This window comes from Silurus aristotelis (assembly GCF_946808225.1).
Source record: "Silurus aristotelis genome assembly, chromosome: 23".
Taxonomy (NCBI): Eukaryota; Metazoa; Chordata; class Actinopteri; order Siluriformes; family Siluridae; genus Silurus; species Silurus aristotelis.
In genome coordinates this window covers 843,851-867,814 of record NC_139596.1, presented here as the reverse complement: position 1 = coordinate 867,814, position 23,964 = coordinate 843,851, and the positions used below count along the sequence as shown (strand labels likewise).

Below are 23,964 nucleotides of genomic sequence, written 5' to 3'. Positions count from 1 at the left end.
AACACACACACACACACACACACACACACACACACACACACACTGTGGGGTTTTGCCTTGTATTATCAGGTATATAATCTCTAACAAGCTGCTGTAAATAAAGTAGTTGTGTGTATTTGTGTGTCTCTGGTGTTGATTTAACATTTATAGTATTTTGCACATGCGCCTCAACACACACTTCTTTGTGTTCCTGTTGTTCTCCACGTGTTATTGCAGGTTTTGTGCAGCGTGAGATGAACGCACGCACGTGTGTGTGTGTGTGTGTGTGTGTGTGTGTGTGTGTGTGTGTAATAAACTCGGTGACACATTCTGCACAGTTTAATAAGAAAAAGTGTTTCATTATTCATTGATCACATAAATAATACATTCCACTGATAACAGAAGCGTACAAACGGAGACACGCGCAGAAATATTCACAATCTTTGGCTACGTTTTTGTTACCAAAATAAATAAATAATTAAATAAATAATTAAAAAGAGCGTGTTGAATCATTTCTGTTCAATAAATTAACAAATAATTAAAAAGTTCATTTACAGAGTCGTCAAGTCAGGACTCGCCGATCACGGCCTTAAATATAAAACAGGAATAAATACAAATAAATATTTTAGCTTTAAGAAGAAAAACAGGACATTTTTATTAGAGGAAATGCCATAATGAGAATAAACTATAAATGCTGCACGAGGACAAGATCATGGACTGATTTAAACCTGGTGTAGATTCAAGTCTCAGGAGGGTTTCATGAGATTTAAAATTTTTCTACAAGGTCCCATAACACTGCTGTAACATCATCATCACAACGTTTTCACAACATCGCCAGAACGTTCGAATCAGCCTTCAGCAAGTCTTTAAAATCTGTCATAATTTACTGAACTCACTGTGAAGTGTGTGTGTGTGTGTGTGTGTGTGTGTGTGTGTGTGTGTGTGTGTGTGTGTGTGTGTGTGTGTGTGTGAGAATAACACATCGACATTATATTGGAGTGAAGCTTCTAGATGACTCGTGCAGCTCCTGCAGAGGTTCTAGAGCAGTTGAGTTTGTCTAAAGTACAGAACACGTTCTAGATCCCGTGTGTGAAGTGAGTATGAAAGCTGGATCGTGTGCACTCGGTGCAGATTTGTCACACAGTTGGTGTAGCTGCAGCAGGTCGTGTAAATTCTCCAGACGGTGGTGAAGGTTCTACCAGCTCTCTGCCCCGTCACTGCTGGATCCAGGTGAGTGTGTTTCAGACTGTGAGCTCAGGTTCCTCATGTTCCCCGTGATGAGTGTGATGAGCGTGGAGGACGAATGTTCTGTTTCTCCGTCTCTCTGGTTCTCCAGCAGCGTGAGCAGGAATGTGATGTAGCGCATGGCCAGTCTCAGGATCTCGTTCTTGCTCAGCTTTTTCTCTGGAGGATGAGTCGGGATGAGCTTCCTGAGTTCAGCAAACGCAGTGTTAACGCTCTGCTGACGCCAGCGCTCACGAGTGTTACTGAGCACCTTACGAGTCATGCTGAGAGACAGAGAGACAGAGAGAGAGAGAGAGAGAGAGATTAGCATTTCTCTTTGGTTTTTCTGCATCATTACATCAGAAGGGTTTAGATGGAAATAGACTGAAAATAGAAAAAGAATCTTGATTTCGTGTAAAAATGAAAAGAATCTAGATTGTGTAGATTTTTTAGATTTAAATCACAAGTCGATTCCATTCATAAAATTGTAAAAAAAAAAACAACAAAAAAAAAAAACAAACGGCTACCATAAAATCCATAACTACATACAGGACACCAGATTCTGCTCAGCAATGTTAGAAAAGCAGCTAGAATTTACCTTCACAGGATCTGCTTGAATATTACACCAGGATCTCAAACTGTGTTTGCAATATTATAATTAAGAGAGATTCTGATGATCTCTATGTAAAAATGATTCTGGATTCTGGATTTCTTTTAAATTTAAAAAATCAAACCAACATTATTTATTTTGCCTGTAAAATTCCAGCATTAGTTTCAGATTTTTATGTAAAATTTTAGTACAAGATGAAACTATTTGACACAAAGCTGAAATTAAATATAATCGACTTCAGGTTATTCTGAAATCATGACTTCTACTGAGTATATTACTGATATAACTGCTTTTTACACAAATGATACAAATAGTGATGTAAAACCACCCCAGAGAGAAAACTGTGCATGTTAAATTCATGAAGCTTACCTGGGAGTGTGTCTCAGAAAAACGACGGTGCTGAAGGGTTCGTGGTAGTCAGGGGGACACTGTGTCCTCTCACTGTGAGCTGCTGAAAGACACCGGTCAGTGTGTCCCTCACACTGTGATGTTCAGACAGTCTCCGGTCAGTGGATCTTCTCACTGTGAGCCTTACAGAGACTCTGAGCTCTGACACAGACATGCTCTCAGAGAAAAGAAAGAATAGCCACAGAGGGAGGAACGGAGGGGGAGGACGGAAGTACCAGTGAAGGCTTATGAATTTTACAGCTGTATTGTATTTGTCCTGACACACACACACACACACACACACACACACACACACACACACACACACACACACACACACACACACACACACACTTATTTACAGCTGCCAGTATTAACACAATACATAAAGAGTATCTGAAGGTTTTAACCCAAAGTCCAAAGTAAAATTTTTTGTTCTGTACAATATTTGAATGAATTTAAATAATTATGCTTAAATTGAAACAAATGAATAATTAGAGATGAAAGTTTGATCTTTTGTGAATGACTTTGACTTTCTTTTGGACATCAAGTTTCCACAACTTTATTAAGGGACCCCACAGAATCCCTTTTCTCGCTCACTTAAACTTAATATGTTTTATTAATACGGTCTAATCCCATTAGATTTGATTGTGGTGATGACAGTAAAGCTTCTAGAGTGTGTTTGTGAAATTTGAGGTCCTGGAGATTCTGCCTGTGAAACTACAATGATTATTATTATTAGTTCCTGCCTGAGCACAGGGTCGAGACTTTGTTTATTCATTTAGAACAAACATCCTTTATGTGTTGTGCAGCTGCTGCAGATGTTCTGAAACAGTGCTAAATACATTAAAAAACAGTATTACTTTACTGTTAGCGCCATTAAATCCTAAACATTTAAATAAATGTGAAATGTCAGTCATCAGCATGTGAATGAATAGAATCTGATATAAACCTACATTCAGGAATAATCATTTCATATATAAAATACATTCTTTTATCTATTTCTCTTTGTGTGTATGTGCATGTGTATGTGTACTGCATCATGCTAATCATTCTGTCAGTAAAACACTGAATGCGAAAAGTGTCATCATCATCATCATCATCATCATCACCAGAACAGTTTGTGATTGGTTGATTTCTTGTGACAGGGTTACACTCGGGGTTTATCAGCTGTGTGCTAATCTCATTTAGTGTGACTGCAGGGAGACACATGAATTACACACTTTATACAAAAATACACACAAACCTGGTGGTAGAAAAATCACCTAAAATCCCTCTCATGCAACACATCACGTTATAAAAATACTATAAAGTACAGATTTACTATATTTTATATATAATAAGACTTTTTTTGTAATAAAATAGAGTCAGTATAAGAATGTTAGTAATGATAATTTCTGCTGGATGTTTCTCTCTCTCTCTCTCTCTCTCTCTCTCTCTCTCTCTCTCTCTCTCTCTCTCTCTCTCTCTCTCTCTCTCTCCTCTCAGATCTGAAGCGTCTGTCTAGCTGAATACATTGTGTGTGTGTGTGTGTGTGTGTGTGTGTGTGTGTGTGTGTGTTTTCTCCACTAAGCGCTGGAGTGTTTTTTGTGAAAAGTCTCTCGGATTTTCATGGATTTGCATAATGGGATTACGGAGGGCAAGCGGAGTGTATACACACACACACACACACACACACACACACACACACACACACACACACACACACACACACACACACACACAGCACCTGCAGCTCCCATTCAGAGCTCCAATAAAGTTTAAACAGCACATCGCACATCGTTCTTCACTCCAACCGTCCACCTTCACATACTGCTCACTCACTACATATAAACAAAATGAAGCTCCATCCAAACGTTTTCATCCCGCCATAGTCCACACGCCATCAATCCAACCAAACGACAGAGGTGGAAAAAATACACACATCCATTACTTCAGTAGAAGTACAGATCCTCATGTTTTAAAATACTCGGGTAAAAGTTGAAGTACTGATTAAACTTTTTTACTCAAGTGAAAGTAAAGAAGCTCTGACATGTACTTCAGTAAAAAGTAGTTATTACTTCTACCTGTTTTAGCTGTTAACTGGCCCTCACATCATATTAGATAGATCTTGTTAGATAGAGCTCATATTAGATAGAGCTTGTTGCTGTTTAGTGTAGCACCAGGGTTACGGAGGAACGTTGTCTGGTTTCTACTGTGTACTGTGTAGAACTTGACTTGACTTGACGGTGAAGATCAGGGTTTAAATCCTGCTTTCTGCCTGCTAGTTACAATGTCGGTTATGTTCCTGCTTCCTAAATCTTTCTTTAGCTTTATATTCTTGTGTTGATGGTTTAAAGGTAGATAGACCTGCTCTAAACAAACTTCCTGGCCTGTCTTCTCTGATGGTTCAGTGGGTTAAATCAGGTGTCGTGCTTTTGGTGGGGTTCAGGGTTCGAATCCTGCTTTCTTCCTGCCAGTCACGATCAGGATTCACTTCCTACATTTTCCTTTAGCGATATATTTTAGTTTTTAATGGGTTGAAAAGAAAGATAGACCTGCTCGAAACAAGCTTCCCAGCCTGTCCTCACCGATGGTTCAATGGGTTAACGTTGGTGTCTCGCTGGTGGTGGGGCTCAGGGTTCAAATCCTGCTATTTACAATGTGGGTTCAACTTGTGCTATTTACATCTGTATTCGCTTCCTACATCTTTCTTTAGCGTTAAATTCTTGTGTTGATGGTTTGAAAAGAAAGATAGACCTGCTCTAATCAAGCTTCCCATCCTGTTTTTTCCTGGTGGCTTAGTGGGTTAAGGCTGGTACTTTGCTAATGTTGGTGGTCAGGGTTCAAACCCGGCTTTCTGTCTGCTAGTTATGAGGTAGGTTACATTCCTGATTCCTACGTCTTCATATTCTTGTTTTGATGGGTTAAAAAGAAAGATAGACCTGCTCTAAACAAGCTTCCCAGCCTGTCCTTCATGATGGTTCAGTGGGTTAAGACTGGTATTTCTCTGTTGGTGGGGTTCAGGGTTTGAATCCTGCTTTCTATGTTTCTGTCTGGTCAGAATTTCTTGTTTTGAAGCATGAAATGAAGGATAAACCCCCCCAAAAAAAGAAGGTGAAAAGATCTCTCGCTGAGGTAAAGATCCTTTCGCTGAGGTAAAGATCTCTCGCTGAAGTAAAAAGTTCTCAGAGGTAAAGATCTCTCACTGAGGTAAAGATCTCTCACTGAGAGAAAAGATTTCATTTAAAATGTAAATTGTTTATGTACAGAAAAAAAATATCCATACTTTGTTCATAATGTGTGTATTTTTGAAAGCCGGTTTGCTGATTAATGTATCATTTAAATATTGAGCCTTTTACTAACTGCAGTAATTACTAATGGAATTAAACACTGTTATGTGTAACTCTGAGACTGTAATGTGGGAAAGCCTGCAAGCTGTGGGTCAATCTGTGGGTTTGTGAACAGAGAATGAAAGATGAAATGAAAGGAAAGATTTGAACAGCATGTCAGTTTCTCACAGAGAGAAAGAGAGAGAGAGAGAGAGAGAGACAGAGAGAGAGACAGGGAGAGAGAGATAAAGGCATGGTCTTTACTGTACTGTTAGAGCTGTGTTTATTTCCACACTTCCCTCCTTCCCATGTTCAACTCTTTTGTTCAGCAGATACAGTGAGCAGGGAAAGTAAACACACATTCAGTGGACAGAGGGGATCATTTATAGAACCTGCATAGGAGCTGAGAGAGAGAGAGAGAGAGAGAGAGAGAGAGAGAGAGAGAGAGACAGAGAGAGAGAGAGAGAGAGAGAGAGAGAGATTGTATAATAAAAGAAAATACTGATAAGATACAAACTGGTATGTGAGGTAATTTTGGGAAATATTTAAGATACTATATTGTAGTATTTATTTTTAAGTCAAACACACGATCTGGGAGGAAGCATAAGATTAAGGATAGAAAATGAGACAGAAGTGAAAAACGAGACAGTCAGAGACAATGAAAAAGAGTGTAAGAAAGAAGAAGAGGGAGTATAATGTCCCATGGGAGTACTTTTGTCCTGGTTCATTGCTCTGAGGGCCTGGAGTGAGACTGCTGTTCTCTCTGATAAACACTGATTATTCTATCCTCTTCTCCTCTCTCCCTGCCTGGTGCAGATAAAGACTTCTGCAAATCAACTGCTACCTTTCCTACATTCAGATAGACCCCCCCCCCCCCACACACACACACACACGCACACACACACACACACACACACACACACACACACACACACACACACACACACACACACACACACACAGTTTTAAACAAAAGTCAGTAAAATTCAATGCTTTGGAATATAAACTAAAATAGCAGATGCACATCTAAACAATTCACTGGAATAAATGAAGCTCTTGGTGGAAATGGATGCTTATAATTTTTATTTACGTAGAAATGGAGTTCAATCAAGGAAACAATCAGAACACAAATGAGCCTATTAGCAAGGACAGTACCCCAAAAAGAATACAGCATTTTTTTTTTTTGGTAAGAATTCGGAAAGTATCATGAATAACCAAAAGGACTACATTTTCTCAACAATCTCAAGTTCAGTAGCTTAAAGAAAAAAACATTTACCCCTAACCCTAGTTTTCTTCACATCAATTACCATCATTATAACATTTTTGGAATGTTTAGAATGCCATGCTGATTACGTTCTGTTGCAGTTTAAATGTGAGTATATGAGTTTAAATGTGAGTATTTGAGTTTAAATGTGAGTATATGAGTTTAAATGTGAGTATATGAGTTTAAATGTGAGTATATGAGTTTAAATGTGAGTATTTGAGTTTAAATGTGAGTATTTGAGTTTAAATGTGAGTATATGAGTTTAAATGTGAGTATATGAGTTTAAATGTGAGTATATGAGTTTAAATGTGAGTATTTGAGTTTAAATGTGAGTATATGAGTTTAAATGTGAGTATATGAGTTTAAATGTGAGTATATGAGTTTAAATGTGAGTATTTGAGTTTAAATGTGAGCAAATCTTTTGCAATATGAATGTGCCGGCCAATTCCACATTTAGGAAAAGATAAGCAATTCTGATCAATTAAAGAGAGTTAATTTCACCATGTATTATTACTAATATATCATTCATATACTAATACTCCAGTAATATATATGGAATATTATTAGATGTTCACATCACAGAGATGCTGTGTTTTTGAACCCTTTCTTGATCTGCACTGCGAGTTTCCACAATGAGATGCTGTGTCTCATCTCCATCTGCTGAAGATCCTGAAGACAGTCAATGGCCTTCTCGTTGATCTCACCGTGGTACCGGAAGGCTTCAAATGCTTCTATAATTCTGTGCACAGAATAGAAATAAAGAATGGTAAAATTATTAATAAAATTACACTTACTGATTCATATCTCTTCCTCAGCAACTCCAAAAATCAATAAATTGGTTTATATTCTCTGGCAGCCTGAACGATTATGAACCTATCCAGAGCCTAATAAAGTGGAAAATTTTGTACAGACAGGGTTAGCTGCTATAACTGTTCTACATAAATAATATATACATTTTCATTTTTGTTGAGATTACTCACGCTAACAATTGTTTTGAAGCAGATTTGTGTGTGTGTGTGTGTGTGTGTGTATACATGTGTATACATGAGTTCCACAGCACCAATGTAAAAAAAAATGCAGAGAATAATATAACAGAGAACAGGAGAAGTGAGAGTGCGGCTGACTTATCTCTCACCGATTCTGTTAAATACTGAACCAGTGACCCAAAGAAATATCTAAACAGATATTTTGAGGGTGCATTTAAAAGGTACTCACAGTATAACATCTACCAGTTATACTTTTTCTATTTTATTTCCTGGCTAAGAGTTAGGGTTTAATGAGGTTCATGCAGCATTCCACACTTTCTGTTCAGCAAAAGTTAAGTTGTGTTGTGTAAAATGAATAATGAATGTAAATTAAAACCCACGTCCAGTCTGGATGGACATCTTTGAGAGTGATATTTAAGATGACATAGTGAAGCTCGGTGATGAGAACATCCAAGTTAGTGATGTTTGTTAGAATTGTCTTAATTTCATTTATCTGATCGGTGAACATCTCATGGAAATCCTGATCCTCGATCATGATAAAGGGATTCTTGAACAAAAAAAATGTAAAAAGTAGTTACATGTCAAGTCCTGAAAACTGAGGTTACAGTAATGTATAATCATAATGCTTAATGATTTAGTAATATGTTTTATAAACATCTTTCACACATTAAACTACTAGAATGTAGAATGACAGAACACTGCAGGTTTACTGTACCTGATTCATCTCAATTAATAGAGATGACTGTCTCAGTGATAGCGCTTCCCACAGTGACTGAATGTGCTTTACCTGGCTGGATTTCAGCACCTTAAAACAAAAAAAAAAGTTACTATAATCATATTTGTTACTCATATTTCCAGTAGTAGAGCTCCCTAGACTGTGAACCAGACTCGTTGTATGCTGGACTGTTTACTAATGATGATTTGTGATAATGTCATTTAAAGCACTATACAAAAAACTTACAAATATGTTTGTTTTGAATTTTCTTCAAAACAAGACTTTGGCTGTTATACTGCAGTTGTCCACTAGATATCCCAATCCTCCCTTTTTTTATTTCTCTCCTTTGTCTGTATTGATATTTGTCTCCACCCGAGTTTGCACTTCCCTGGTATTAAAAGTCCACCTGCGTCTCAGTTTCTTGTTTTTGATGTTGTGTGTTCATTCTTTGTGTTTGTTTCCAGTCATAGGCGACTCTTCTCTTTTCGTTTTTTTTTTTTTTTGGTACATCGTTAAAAAACTAACTTTTCATTGCGTCCATCTCTGCACTTGGACATTGCCTCTCATGTCACCAACCCTGGTTTGAGCCCCAGTCCTGACACTGTGGTGTTTGATTTCTTAACCAATCAAATTTCTTCACAACTCAAAGCAAAGTAATATTGAAGGTTATGCAGGTGTGCACAATAATGAAGGAAAGATGTAGCATAGAAAAAAAGGATGCACCTGTAGGTTCAGTGTCTGCACTCGGTCATCCAGTTTTAGGTCTTTCATTAGGTACGTTATGAGCTTCTGCTCTGGTGCAGGAAATGACAGCTTCAGAAATCCAATCACAATCCGTAGAGTGGAAAGTGCTGCGGAGATCTCATTCAAAAACCGGAACTCATTCATGATGCAGTTCCTGTCATTGGTGTTCAAGGGTTCCTGTGTGTGTGTGTGTGTGTGTGTGTGTGTGTGTGTGTGTGTTTCAAACAAAACAAATTCATTGTTTAATTATAATGATTTTTAGCAGTCACATTATTGTTTATATACAGCATTTAAACACCTCTAAGATGAAATAGCGGTCACTGGGCTCTCTGCTGATTACAATAAAAACATGAAACATTGTGAAACAGTGATGATCAGTTCATACCAGCTTGTCCTGCACTTTTCTGAAGAACGCACGCATCGTTGTTCCTGAGTCATATTTATATAATGGAAGCGTCTGTAGAAGGAGACAAAGCAGATTTGATCAAATAAAACATGCTTTATTTAGAACATGCAATTTTGCACCCGTTTTGGACTGAATATAAAAGAACCAATAGTGTCCAGAGTATACCAGAGCTTTAAACATTCCTCCATAACATTCAGCACTTCTCTTTTTTCTCTTTGGAGTAAGTAAGCTACACGTCCTGGTGAAAATGACGTACCTGAATGAGTGTATTAATAAAAACCTGGACTACTGTCAGAGCTGCTGTTAGAGAGAATGGATCAACACCTTCCTACCGTTCACAGTGTATGTGCAGAACACAATGATGTGTCTTTGTGCTGTTTTGAAGTATATCATTGTGGTGTCATTGTTTAATGATGGCAATTTTATGGTGGTTAAATCACATAAAAAAAAAAACAAAAAAAAAAACATTGCATCTTATTTGCTGAAGTCTGAAAGTAGCCTTACATCGTCTTGGATCATGGGTTTCTCTGTGAAGTATCGATCTATTATCTGCCTCTCCACAGTTTTAAAGTGATAGTCGGTGATATGTTGCCCATCCTCCTGCACCACATGGTCGATGTTTGAAATGGCAATCATGAGAAAGTCTTGATCAGGAACACAAGTGATGACATGGGAAGGCTTGAGCTCATTAGCAGAGATTTTCCTTAAATAAAAGTAAAAAAAATATATTAACCATACATTTTTTTTACAATTGGGCATTATAATTCATTTCAACTTGTGAATAGAAACTCTCACCCTATAACATCTTATTTTTAAAAAAGAACAGCTGGAATATTGTTTCCATATAAACAGTTCTTAGCCATAATAAATTGCAATTTTATCTGATTCGGATCACATCACTATTATAATCATTCTTTATTATAATAATTAAGATTTTGAGACTGAATAAGTACAAAAGGTTCTTTTCGCAGGACAGTTTCTGTTCAGAAGCTCTATGTTCCTAATGGATTCACCCAGTCCCAGTTAAACTGCAGTTGTTTCGGTGTACCTGTCTGTAGGGTTGGTGATTTCTATCAAGTTGTTCTGCATCTGGACGAGGTACTTTGTTATAATCCGAGCAACAGAGTGTTCCATTGGCAGAAGGTCCACAATTGTTAAGTCATTTTCGTCTTTTTGCTTCATCTCTTCTGGTACATGAATGTCTAAACAAGATGTCACAAGTTTTTAAGACCACTTCAAGTCATTATTCCAGCCCACTGCTAAATCTCTGTTCACTCTAGTGAACACCATTTCTTATTATTTTTACTCTAATAATGGTGTAAATATTATAAAACCTTACAGTCAATTGCCTTCAGATATTTCCATAGCAACTTTATAATTTCAGCACTTTCAGTAAAGGCCTGCTGCTCATAATCTAAAAGAGAATAATTCATCAATTATTGATAATGAATGAATGAAAGTAAACAAATAACCATTCTATGCATCTCACCTGCTACATGTTCCTTCCTGAAGGTGTTAATGGGAACATTATTGAAGCATTGTGGATCCAGGTTCTCAAAATAACACATCAGCTTCTGCTGAAGGCTTAGCACTTGAGGGAGATATTGGATGTGTCGAATGTCAGCATGCTGTAAGAAAATAACAAATAGACAATGTATAAATAAGTCTGTATATAATGATTGATTTATATTATATAAACAGTACTTGTGAAAATATAAAAGTGTAAAAGTGAGAATGTTTTCAAAAATACAAATGTTTCAAATTTATTTTGATCAATTAGCAGAATGGAATGTAAAGTAACAGAAGAGAAATCCAACTGAAATCAGTATTTGGTGTGACACCGTTTGGCTGGAAGCTACTTTCCCTAGACAAGCAGAGTGGTTAAACATGCTATTTTATAAACATAAAACTCACCTTCTTAAGGAGTTGTGAGAGAACAGGAACACTTCTCATGTCATCTTTCTGTTCAATTAAGTGACTAAAGCGTTGTATGTTCATCCTTTGCTCAAAGTTCCACATGAGCGGAATGTTGAAAACTCCGGAGGTGGGCAGGTTCTCCACTGCTGGTGTTTTACTGTAGATGATTTGTGCTAAAGTGTCCATGCCACTCATTTTCAGAATATAACGCTGTGCATCCTCTAACTGAGCCTCATGATTCTTTAAAAACAAACAATATCCAGAGATTAACATTAAATGATTATTATGTTGTAATCATATTATTTATATAAACACCAAATAAAGTTAAACATGTAAACATATGAATACATGTATAAACAAACACATACATAAATGAACATTTATTCTTTTTTTATGAATGTAATCTTAAGTTCAATTGAATGTAATTTCAGTGAAATTGCACCTGAAAAAAAGCCTGAAGCCTTTGCTGAACGGCGTTCTCCCACCCAGTCCTTTTATCCTCACTGTCTGTTAACTGAAGCTGAGGGTTCGACTCTGCAAGAGAACAGCAAAGAGTTTCCTTTTCTGTCTATTCAGTTACTGCATTATTCAGACTGGACTCTTTACATGGAGTTATACTGTATATCTGGGACATATAAGTTTGTTGTCCTGTCAAAATTGGCAAAATGTCAATAATTTGTTAAACCGGACATTCTGACACCTGGACAGATGTTACTGTGTTACATGTGAGTTTCCCATAACTGGAACTGATTCAACAATTTTCATTAACAAATAATGAAAAGCAGTGAAACAGTTAAATTAGGACATTTTACCAGAGGAACTTTCCAAGATGTACTTTAGAAACAAGTGGACAGTCATCTCAGCATCTTGCTGACTCTTTCCTAAAGTTTTGCCAAGCATTTCCATGTCCTTCTGGAGGTGGTGAAGGAGGTGCCTCCTGACATCATGTGCTCCTTGTGGCATCTCGATGAGATTCTGAACATCCTGAACAACACACAAACACGAACATTTACATCGTATACTTCTGCCTGTAATTACATTACAAACCATCTGAATACTTCAGTATGTGATTTTTCAGGGTTTTTTGTTTTTGCAGACATTTTTAAATAGTTTTGTCATGATGGGGTACTGAGTGTAGATTCATGAGAAAACAAATCTAATTGAACGATTGTAGTAACAGGCTGCAACATGTGAAGGGGGTCTGAATATTTTCTGAAAGCACTGTATCAATACATATATAGTATCAACCATGAAGGCCTGAATGGATGTCTTTATGTCAATCTGTATGAAGATGTGTTATGTAAATCTGTGGTTTCTGAGGCTGGTAATTCTAATAAACTTATCGTTTGCAACAGAAGTAGCTCTGGATGTTTGAATGCTGACAGTGGAGTAGGGGTGGACGCTATATGTTCAGAGATTCCCTGTGTATGCATTACCTTTGAGATCTGATGTCATAGCTATTTTTGTTGGAGTTCCTACCTGCACTATTATCACACTCTACAGTGTCCTGAACTATTACACAAAAAACCTACCAAATATTCCACGTCTCTCTCTCTGTTGAGCTACACATGCACCCACCCCTTTGTTTTTTTCTGTCCTGATGCCCTACTTCTGAATGCAGTTCTTTTTAAAAGGAAGTAACTCACTGTAGCTGAGGATGGTTCCACTTGAACAGCATAAAGATCCATTCAATTATTGAAGAGGGTTAATCTCAAGAAGCATGAAGATGTTTTTTAGCTGTAATTATTATAAACAGTCTGCTGCAATACAGTTGCAATAACCATGAACAGATGTACATTCGAGTCTCCATCAGTGAGACTAAATATAAACGGACATTTGGTGAGGATGAGGATGGGTCCATTTTTGAGTCTGGTTTCTCTCACAGGTTTCATCATCATGAAGTCTCAGGAAGTTTTACCCTCACCACTGTCCACTCCCCCCCCACTCATAAGAGATAAACTTATAGGAACTAATTTATACATTTAAAATGTATATCTGTTTCTGTAAATGTATAATGTATATCTGTAGAGTGTGTACTGTTAAAAGCAGTGTACTAATAACGCTGAAATAAACAGAATTATCTGAAGGCACCTTCATTATTCATTAACAGTTATAATGACCTTTGATGTCACAATGTGCTCATCATTAGTGTTATGATCAAATCAGCTTTATGCACATATAGTGCAGTATCACTTAAAATAGCTGCACACACACACACACACACACACACACACACACACACACACACACACACACGTTACATACCTCAGGGTGTTCAGTTGTACCCCAGATCATGGAGGAGTGTATTAAAGCACGCACTATTTGAAGTTTGGCACCATAAAGACTTCTCTCACTATCCTGCTCCTTCCGACTGTTAGGATCACCAAGGTTGTGACCTCTTCCTCTGCCCTGTGCATTACTTATATCAAGAACAAAATCACCAAAATCACTAAAAGCGTTGTCTCATAAAAAACAGCTTGTTTTACTTCATATGCTTAGTAATAAACATAACTGTGTACAGCAAAAACATTTTCTGTTTGTGTCAAGATTTCACAATCCCAGTTCCAAATAAGCTGGGACACTGTGTAAAATGTGCATTTCATAAAGCCATATTTAATTTCCAATAGAACATAGAAAACATATCGCATTTTTAAACTGAGAAGAAACTGAGGAAAGTGTAGCATCTGCTCTTCTTTTAACAACAATCTGTATAATCTGGGAACTGAGGAGACCAGCTGGAGTTTTGAGAGAAGAAAGTTGTCCCATGTGTGTCTGATTCAAGATTCTAGCTGCTTACCAGTCCTGAGTCTTCTTTTTTGTATTTTTCGAATTCATGATGCACCAAATGTTGAGAATTGTTGAAAAGTCATTCTGTTGTACCAGATGCAGTAAGCATTCTCTTGCTGTAATATGCAAGGACTTTCCTGAAAAAGATATAATCTGGATGGAAACATGTTGTTTTAAACCTGTATTTACTGTACCTGACAGCATTGACGGTGTATTTCCAGATGTGCAAGCTACCCATTCAACAGGAACTAATACAATCCCATACTATCAGAGATGCGGCTTTTGAAATGAGCGCTGATAACAAGCCAGATGGTCCCTCTCCTCTTTACTCCAGAGAACATGGTGTTCATAGTTTCCAAAAATATTTCACATTTTAATTGGTCTGACAGGCTAAATTAAATTAGCTTTGGCCCAGAGAAGACAATCCCTTTTCATGCCTACTTCAAGAGCTTTAGCCTGCATTTGTGGATGACATGGTGAACTGTGATCACAGACAGTGATTTCTTGGTGCTGTTAATGAGCTCATGCAGTGATTTCCATTACAGAATCACATCTGTTTTAAATACAATGCCACCTGAGGGCCTGAAGATCACAAGCATCCAATATTGATTCTCTCTAAGACTAAATCTAAACACTATTTATACCAATCATCTGACTGACCTGTTGTCAATGAACCTAATTAGTTACAAAATGTTGTTCCAGTCCTTCCCTCTTAGTAACATTTATGTTTCTAGCCTTTTTCCCTGCATTAACTTTTTGAGACTTGTTGTAGCCCTCAAATTCAAAAGTCTTATTTTTTTTTTTCCTGAAAAAGGTCAATTTCCTCAGTTTAAACTTTGAATATGTTTTCTATGTTACATTGTGAATAAAATATGGGTTTATGAGATTTGCCAGTCATTGCATTCTGTTTTTATTTACATTTTACACAGTGTCTCAACTTTTTTGTAATTGGGGTAGTGCATGACACTTTAAAGCATAAAAGGGTTAATACACACAAATTTCAGACAAATAAAGGTATTATCAAAATATTTTAAAGACTAAATGTGCAGCAGGTATGATAAATATAGACATTAGCATATCTCTTAATAGATATTAATAGACCCAATCAAATCCCAATCAAAGTTGGGTCACAGCGCAGATTTTATTCTGCTGCCCATTTGGTATACTGTTAAGCTTTGATAACTACACACACACACACACACACACACACACACACACACACACACACACACACACACACACACACACACAGCTCTTGATATTCACACTTTTAAAAAAACACTTACTTAAACACGGTAAAACCTTGTACAGCATTGTGTTGCTCACCACCCACTTCACCGCCACAGTTAGCACACTTTGATTTTATCATTGGTCTCCCACACTAGGTTCAACACAAACATAATATTTAATGCTGTTGTTACAGTATAAACTGCATATAATTAAACACAAAAGCATTATTTGAAAAATGGAGCTTATACTCACATTGCCAATTAAAACAGGTTCCCCACACTTACACACTGAACAGAAAGCGTTAACAAAAATCAGCAGCAAATAATGATAATGATCACCAATCCACTCCTGTCTACATCATGATATACTGTTCATTACAAACAACAAACAAGAACTGGAGGCAAGACGCATGCTTAACGTCTAAAATCTTCTTTACAGGAACAGACAAGAACAAAACTAGACACCCCTCATAGTGCTCATACTGAGACTGAGTAGGAGAAAACAGCAACCCAGACACTGTACACTATTACATTGTCAATAAAGTTTTTTTAGATGACATAAAAAAAATCAAACCTCACCCCATATTTTTACATTGTCTACTGGACCATTTGAATTCACTGAATCCCCTGAAGTCCAGTTTTTAACCCAGTCCTGTATTTCATTTACTGAATTCGGCATGGTTGGAATGTAGAAATCCTGCATCAGAAAAGTGTGTGTTTGAGTTGGAAATGAATGCTTATTACGGTCACAGAATGAGCTGTACAGCATATTGTAAGAATATGTATTTCAGTTTCTTAGTCTCTCTGAAGGTTAAAAAAATCCCTTTGACAGAACTCTGTTATCATTTACAACATCTTGAGACTTTTATGAATCTAAGAATGAATTGACAACCTATCCATTGATGCAATGTGCAATACCAACCTTGCATTTTCCTGGACTGAAGCACAGAGCGTTCAGTAGTTTCATCTCCGGTGCTGTAGAAACATGTGCTGCTAGTGCAGTGTGTAAAACAATCTGAGACACACCGCAATCCTCAAACTCTGACTCGCAGATTTGAACAAGTTGTCCCCAGCTGGTGTCTGTGTTTGACTTTATCCTCATCTTGGAGAGCTAAAATGAGTTACAGAGTTGTGTATGAGATATGGACTGTACATAAGCCCTCATTAAGGAACAGGGGACCTAATTTATGTGCTTATACTTTATAAGCACTTAAACTATGCAGCAAGGAAGTACTACTAACCTGCCGTACCTTAGCATAATAATAATACATAATAAATGTGTTACTCAGTGAATTTACTGAGTCTGATCAAATACAATTCTATTTAGTAAACAATAATGTGTTGCCCATTAAAATGACATAAATCTGAATAGTTTAATCATAACATGACCATCTGGGTATTACTATTAAATATTTAATCTTTAATACTCATGCACAACTACATTAAAAATCTTACCAGAGAGCCTGCATTGTTGGCTGAGGTTGTGTTGTGTGTGGCCTGTCTTACTGCAGCTAGTGCCATACACACCCGGAAACACTGTGTGCTTTCAGCAAACTCCTGCTACAGTAAACACAACAGGAAATAAACAGGTGTGGGTATATACAGTACAGTCACACTTTTTATTCAGGTGTGAAGAAATGCTCTATAGGAAGAATACTTTCAAAAAATATTTTATATATATATATATATCCGTGTACAGTACCTCTGCAATCTCATGTGAAGGATCTTCTAGAGCTTTAAAAGAGTCAACAGTAATTTTGTTGTACATTTCCCTGTACATCTGGAAATGATCCACTGATTGTGTAGATATGTCCTGCACAAAGCACGTTACTTTAAAATTACAATTACTACTTTCAACTGATAAATGTTTAAAAATAAATAAATTATATATATATATATACACACACACACACACACAAATGAATGGATGGATGGATGAATGAATGGATGGACGGATAGATGGATAGATAGATAGATAGATAGATGCCCAAAAAGTCAAGACACAAATGTATGTTGTATATGATGTTCAATTATTCATTAAATAGCATCACATTAATGAACTCATTTATTCCCAGTTTCACATTAGATGAGAAATGAGCAGATTTGTACCTGTTCGTTCAACACCTCATTCGGTATAATCCACTGAAACCCTTCAGTCTGTCCAAGCTGCTGGACAAGGCTGAATCCATACGTCTCACAGACGTTGCGTAGCAAAAATATCTTTGTCCATGGACTGTCTGTGTTTGACAAAAACTCCTGCAGGCTTTGCAGGAGATGTCTGCACTCTTCAGCATCAACAGTGACTTCTAAAGAATAAACCATTACACAGCATTTATCTTATTATAATAACTTCAGCCATTTTCCAGTCACACCAAAAAAGTCTGCAAAAAATCAATGATCAGAACGACTATAAGAAGAATAAAGATGCAGGATAATATGAAGGAGGTCACTGGGCCCAGTCTAAGTGATGGCATGCCTTGAGCTCAGCATGATGAAAGGCTTGAAATGATCGATAAATCTATAGTGTTTGTATTGTAAAAGTCAAACTTCTGAAGGACCTTTAGACAGTACACTCCTGATGGCATCAGAGGCAACCGTGATGGCGAACCGCAATTTTGCGATGGTGTGTAGATCCTCAGAAATCATGTTCCGGTTAGACTCGTTGAAATCCCGGGTACCGAGACATTCGATTGCCTTGTTGATGAGACAGCCTTGACTGGAAAAGTGGATGTGGTCCTGCAGGACAATTTAGAAGTACAGTATAAAAAACATCTCCAAGCCCATGGGAACACGTATGATTGCATGTATGGTTCTGGCTGTAATTGACAAATAGGTTTGTGTGGAATAAGGAATCCAGAAGGACACAATGTTACTCAGCATGCAGTGATAGTGCCTACTGACTGTGGAGTACTCCTGCTCATCACCTGCCACGAGTATGTATGGGGAAAATACACTATAACACTCGACAATCCCTGCTGACGTCAATGAGAATGTGCCAAAGTTGTCTAAAAGTTTGTGTATTTACTGTGTGGTGTATTGTGTATGCATTTCAAATGTGTCATTAAGTTTTTAATGTTAATTTCATGTACATTGTTATTATTTGCCTTTTACACTACTGGTGTTCTTGACTTTTCCACATGCTCCCTAACTAGAATCATATATGTGAAACTTTCTAGAGGAATAAAGTTTATTATTGAAATGGTTGCAAGTAACTCAAGAAACACAATGCTGAAAACAGACCTCAATGCTGCGCACCACCATGAAGTAGATTTCATCCGTGTTTCCCTCTTTTGATTTCACAGCCTCTTCAACAAACCTCTGAAGCTGAGGTGCCGTTTCCTTCATTCTGTCCAGAAAACAAACAACAGTTCTTAATCTGAAAGGCTTTTTGAACCAAATACTCGAGTTTGGCAATATGAGTAGCACAGTTTTACAATTTAGCAAGATTGTCAGTTTTACTTACATTCATATTTAATGTAACCGATTTTATTTTTAGTCATTCCACAATAAATGAAAGTAATAATTGTTATCAGATTACTCACACACGCTGTTTATTTATTACAGTGTCAATGCTTACACTGGTGTAGTGCAATTTATTAGAAATGAGCAGTCATAAGGATTAGATCCAGTATGTCACTCTAAAATTGAATTATTTCAAGGTAGAACAGACACAATACCCGCATTTCAGTAGGATCTTAATTATGAGAGACTGGACAGCAGGGTTCGGTTTCATGTACCGCTGTAATGTGGACTTCTCACTTGTACCTGTAAAAATATTTAGTACAATTTTTATTTATTTTTTAAGATGAAAATGTTAAATGCCAAGAATGTTCATTTTACTCTGATGTGCAACACCAAACATTTCTAGCATAAATCTCTAGACTCATTTATTAAAAATTCTATTTAATAAATATTTTTTCCTGCAATTATATTCAATATAATGTGTTTGTTATTTAATAAAAAACCAATACTGATTACCCACAGGCTACATTACCTTCTGTATATGGTTTACAGTTTACATATTCCAAGAGTTTGTTTAGTACGTTGTCAGTCAGCTGCTCTTTGCTGCTGATAAACTTCCACATGAACTCCACAAAGAATGAATTGCACTTTCTTCTAAACGTGTTCACTTTGAGAAAGGTTTCTCTGGAAAAACAAACAAACAAAAAAAAAGACACATGAACTCATGTACACTTGAAAGGTATAAGAAAAATTCTTTGGCCACTGAAACAACAGATTAAGGTGCTCCTACTTGGCAATGACTCCACAAGGTTTATAATCTCGACTGATGGAGTTTTTGCATGTTCTACACTGTTCGTCGTTGTGCTCCTTTAAACAAGATATGTGAAACATGTGTCCACATTCAACCTCAGCTGTGTTGTTCTCTGTGAAGTCTTCATCACAGTAGCCACACACGACTCTGATGATACAGAAAAAACAAAAATAGATTACAGAGCAGTACTTTATTACATTACACACACACACACACACACACACACACACACACACACACACACACACACACACACACACACACACACACACACACACACACACACACACACACACACACACACACACACACACACACACACACACCCTGGGCAGTGGTATAGAGTAGAGGATGTAGCAGAGCATGTTTTTAACACTGGTGATAAATACACAGATTTAGTTTTAGTAGCAGAAACAAAAGAATATCATCACGATACTGTGCGAGATTTAATAAATAATTACATGAGAACATGAGAATAATAATGAGTTTTATTAAATGAATATTTCCCATAACCTGCTCTACTCTGCCACGGCACTGGGATTTTTTTTCTTTTCTTTTTTTCTAGAAAAAAACATTTCCCATCAATAAACCCTTACAATAAATGATTTTGATTCCCAGTTAATATACGTTTCAGTGCAACATTTTTCATTCAGGAACATTTTTGTTGTTGTCATTTGACTCACTTGAACACATTACAAGCGTTCCTGCTGCATTTAGTCAGAGTCCCAATAACATGATCAATCACACTCTCCATCTCACTCCCTTCTTCTGAGTTTAGTTTCTGTACAGATTAAGGAGAACGCGTTACTCAAACAAAACATATTTCAGATTAAACAGGAATGAAATTTATCATAAATAATGATTTAATAGCTTTAAACAGGATCTGAAAAAATCTGTCATACCTTCCATGCAAAAATCAGATTTCTGATGAGAAATGTGAGCAGCTTTTTTTCCATTTCCTGCTCATTTTTTAAGAGGTGGTCCATCAGAAGGTAAATGATCCAAATACTTTTCCAGAGATGTCTGCAATATAATACAAGTTTCAGTGAACTTTTGTTTTCTGTAAACGTCTGTTTCTTTAGTTATTTTGCAATTTGCTATTTCCATGTTTTACTTTTCAAAAGAACTTAAAACCTAAAAAAGGTCAAACTTCACAGCTGTCCTGCCATGACTTTATTACATCATACCATTATAATTACTAATAAGCACTGAATAGAACTTAGTACTTATTGTTGATAATATTGATTGTCCTAATAAATAATATTCGATTTGTCTTCTACTACTGACTATTTTGGCAGAAGATACCTGATTTTTGTGATTAGTGTTTCTGCATTTTCAGCATGACATGTCACCAGGGAGTCCTCTGAAAGGATCAAATCAACAGTCACAGACAGGGACTTCACTTTCTTTAGCCACTCCTGGCAGCTGTTAAAGTCTTTCAGCTCATGTTCTTTTGGCTGAAGACCCGTGAGAACCCGGTAGAGTGCCTTCAAATATTGATACATCAGTATGTTAGTGCAAACATGTCACGTGTTGGTGATTTTGAAATGGCGTGACCTTTAAGTGATGGAAAAATGGTAATAAAATCTCGAACCTCGGTTGCTTCCCCTGCAGTCAGCACATCCTTGTTTTGGGAAAATAAACTGTAGAAAAGTTGATGGTTCTCATGCATGTATTTATTAACTACATACAGCCAGGGCAGAGGAACACAGTCAGGATCATTTCCCGTTAAATTGCAATAGAGACGTGCAGTGAGTCTAGTGAGTGCTTCTGAAAAAGACTGCAGGACAGAACATGCACACATTTTTGCCATAGGTTTATACATTTTATACTGAAAAGGAGAATAAAAAAATCGATCTGTCCTCTTTGCTATGGCTGAAGCTGGCTGACCCTAACCCCACTGACAGAGAGACTGCAGGATACTACGTACAGACAGTAACACTGATCAAATGTAGGATTTATATCAATAATACCACCATGTTCATTTATTATCTGACGTCAGAGACCCCACCACACCCCCGAATCGTTTCATTTGTAGCAGTGAGTCATTTTCCTGATTATTTATAAACTGCAGGAGCAAATCTAACTATTTACTAAAATACTAAAACGTTGAGAAGGTTTGATTTCACTTACCTTATTTAGCTCATGTGGATAAGATGGCATTGAGATGTTGACAAGATCTTCAGAAAACGTGGCAAACATCTCATGGCCTTTTGTGATGTTTTTAATCCAGGAAAGAGGAATCAGTTCTTCAAATTTCTCCAAATACTCCTTTGAAGGCCTAGCAGATGGTCCTTAAAATATATACGATTGAGTAAATACATACGTGCATGCATACAAAAATACAAATGCACACCCTTGTTGCTGTCCACTACATCAGCTAAGACTACGCATACAGAACTCCTCAGTCAGGTACTGCACTCTCTGTGAAAGTCTTCCCTCACACTTCACATGTTCTTGCCATTTCTACTTCTGCTTTGTAATAAATTCTAGCAGTTTTGCATTCATTTTGAGTTGTGTTAAAACAAATCTCCACACAGCATACACAACTCCTCATCTATTCTGTCGTGTTCACCTCAGGTAGTGTAAGTAGTTTAATCGTAACCTAAAGCTAAAAGGGTGCAGTACTGCAATGTAAAGCTTCAGCATCTGTTTTCATCTTTCAAGCAGCTCAGGTTTTTTGCATGTGCATGCATTACCATTCAGATTGATGACACGTGACCAAATCTGCTCAAATCTGTCTTTTAAAGCCCAGCTAAATGGGAATTGACGTGTCCTTGACTTAGTCTGGTCTCCACTCGTTGACACAACAGATACCGGGCCTTGAAATCTGGAATATGCAGTAGAAAATAATTCTAATTCAAATCATTTAATTTAGATGATATGTTTCAGAATATAATGCATAAAAACAGAAAAAAAAGCAATACTGACGTTTTGACTGGAATGTGAAGCAGATCCCACTCATCCCCCTGAAATACATTCAGCCAAAAGTCAGTCTTTTCTGATGGTTGATCATTGACCAGATTATCCAGGTTATTGTCTCCATCAATGACAGCCAGAATGTGGGCTAGGGCCGAGGCTACGCTGTCTTCCAGATGAACCCACAGAACATGTCTGGAAAAAAATAATAATTTAACTCAATATTCAAAAATATACTTTATTAATAATGTTATATTTCAATTCCTCTTATTATTTTTCTTCTCATCATTATTATTAGTAGTATGTGTGTTGTTAGAATTGAAAATGCATGTACAATAGTTATGTTCAGTACATTTATTTACCTAAATGAAGTGCCTTCTGCTACAAAACGGTTGGAAAGCGCCTGAGCAACGACCCAGTTCTCTTTTTCTTCCGTTTGCTCCTGCTCTAATAGAAAGCTGGCTATTCTTCTTTCCAGTGATTTTATAAAAGCATCAGACACTGTTAAAAACAGTAAATTCATTAACGTGCACATTTTGTCATGCAGTAATAAATTATTATATACATTGTAGTAAACTAGGTTCAGGCACTAGCACTTTATTTATTATAAACAGTGAAATTCTCACCGGTGTATTTGTTTCGTAGCAGCCCGTGGAGGATTTCTACACGTTTTGTTGCTCTCTTAAGGTTATCTGCTTTGTCACGCAGCTGCAAAATGCCCTTCTGTAAAGACTTCTTCATTAGCAAGTGTGTGTCAACCAAGACATCCTGCAGTGGAAAATAAGGATTCAAAATAGAGCTTAATAAATAAGATTAAACAACTATTACATCTGTTTTCTTCAGGGACATCAGGGACTATTAAACATTACTGGAGAGCAATTCAACAAAGCTCTCTCTCTCTCTCTCTCTCTCTCTCTCTCTCTCTCTCTCTCACACCAACACACACTCTTACACACACACACACACACACACACACACACACACACACACACACACACACACACACACACACATTCTCTCTCTCTCTCTCTCTCTCTCTCTCTCACACCAACACACACTCTTACACACACACACACACACACACACACACACACACACACACACACACACACACACACATTCTCTCTCTCTCTCTCTCTCTCTCTCTCTCTCTCTCTCTCACACCAACACACACTCTTACACACACACACACACACACACACACACACACACA

At 37.1% G+C, this 23,964-nt stretch overlaps 2 protein-coding genes across 2 annotated transcripts; both read right to left on the bottom strand.

Moving 5' to 3' along the window:
• Positions 1-313: 313 nt before the first annotated feature.
• tal2 (T-cell acute lymphocytic leukemia 2) lies at positions 314-2,724 on the bottom strand. The gene is made up of 2 exons (XM_083527285.1): positions 2,183-2,724; positions 314-1,487 (listed from the first exon to the last, which is right to left on the bottom strand). The coding sequence occupies exon 2, from the start codon at positions 1,484-1,486 to the stop codon at positions 1,175-1,177; it is 312 nt and encodes a 103-aa protein (XP_083383411.1). The 5' UTR covers position 1,487; positions 2,183-2,724; the 3' UTR covers positions 314-1,174.
• A 3,855-nt stretch (positions 2,725-6,579) lies between these two features.
• On the bottom strand, positions 6,580-23,538 carry LOC310718390 (E3 ubiquitin-protein ligase rnf213-alpha-like). The gene is made up of 35 exons (XM_083527186.1): positions 23,378-23,538; positions 23,114-23,252; positions 22,764-22,946; positions 22,532-22,662; positions 21,966-22,126; positions 21,427-21,612; positions 21,138-21,319; positions 20,735-20,855; positions 20,516-20,613; positions 19,812-19,979; positions 19,554-19,705; positions 19,237-19,324; positions 18,800-18,905; positions 18,118-18,295; positions 17,669-17,865; positions 17,262-17,372; positions 17,015-17,119; positions 16,482-16,670; positions 16,139-16,256; positions 15,813-15,847; positions 15,617-15,711; positions 13,809-13,962; positions 12,356-12,527; positions 11,986-12,077; positions 11,541-11,783; positions 11,116-11,254; positions 10,966-11,040; positions 10,675-10,828; positions 10,131-10,329; positions 9,606-9,677; positions 9,200-9,397; positions 8,477-8,566; positions 8,142-8,308; positions 7,194-7,514; positions 6,580-6,883 (listed from the first exon to the last, which is right to left on the bottom strand). Exons 1-34 carry the CDS (start codon positions 23,490-23,492, stop codon positions 7,352-7,354), a joined length of 4,776 nt encoding a protein of 1,591 aa, XP_083383312.1. The 5' UTR covers positions 23,493-23,538; the 3' UTR covers positions 6,580-6,883; positions 7,194-7,351.
• Between the last annotated feature and the right edge of the window lie 426 nt (positions 23,539-23,964).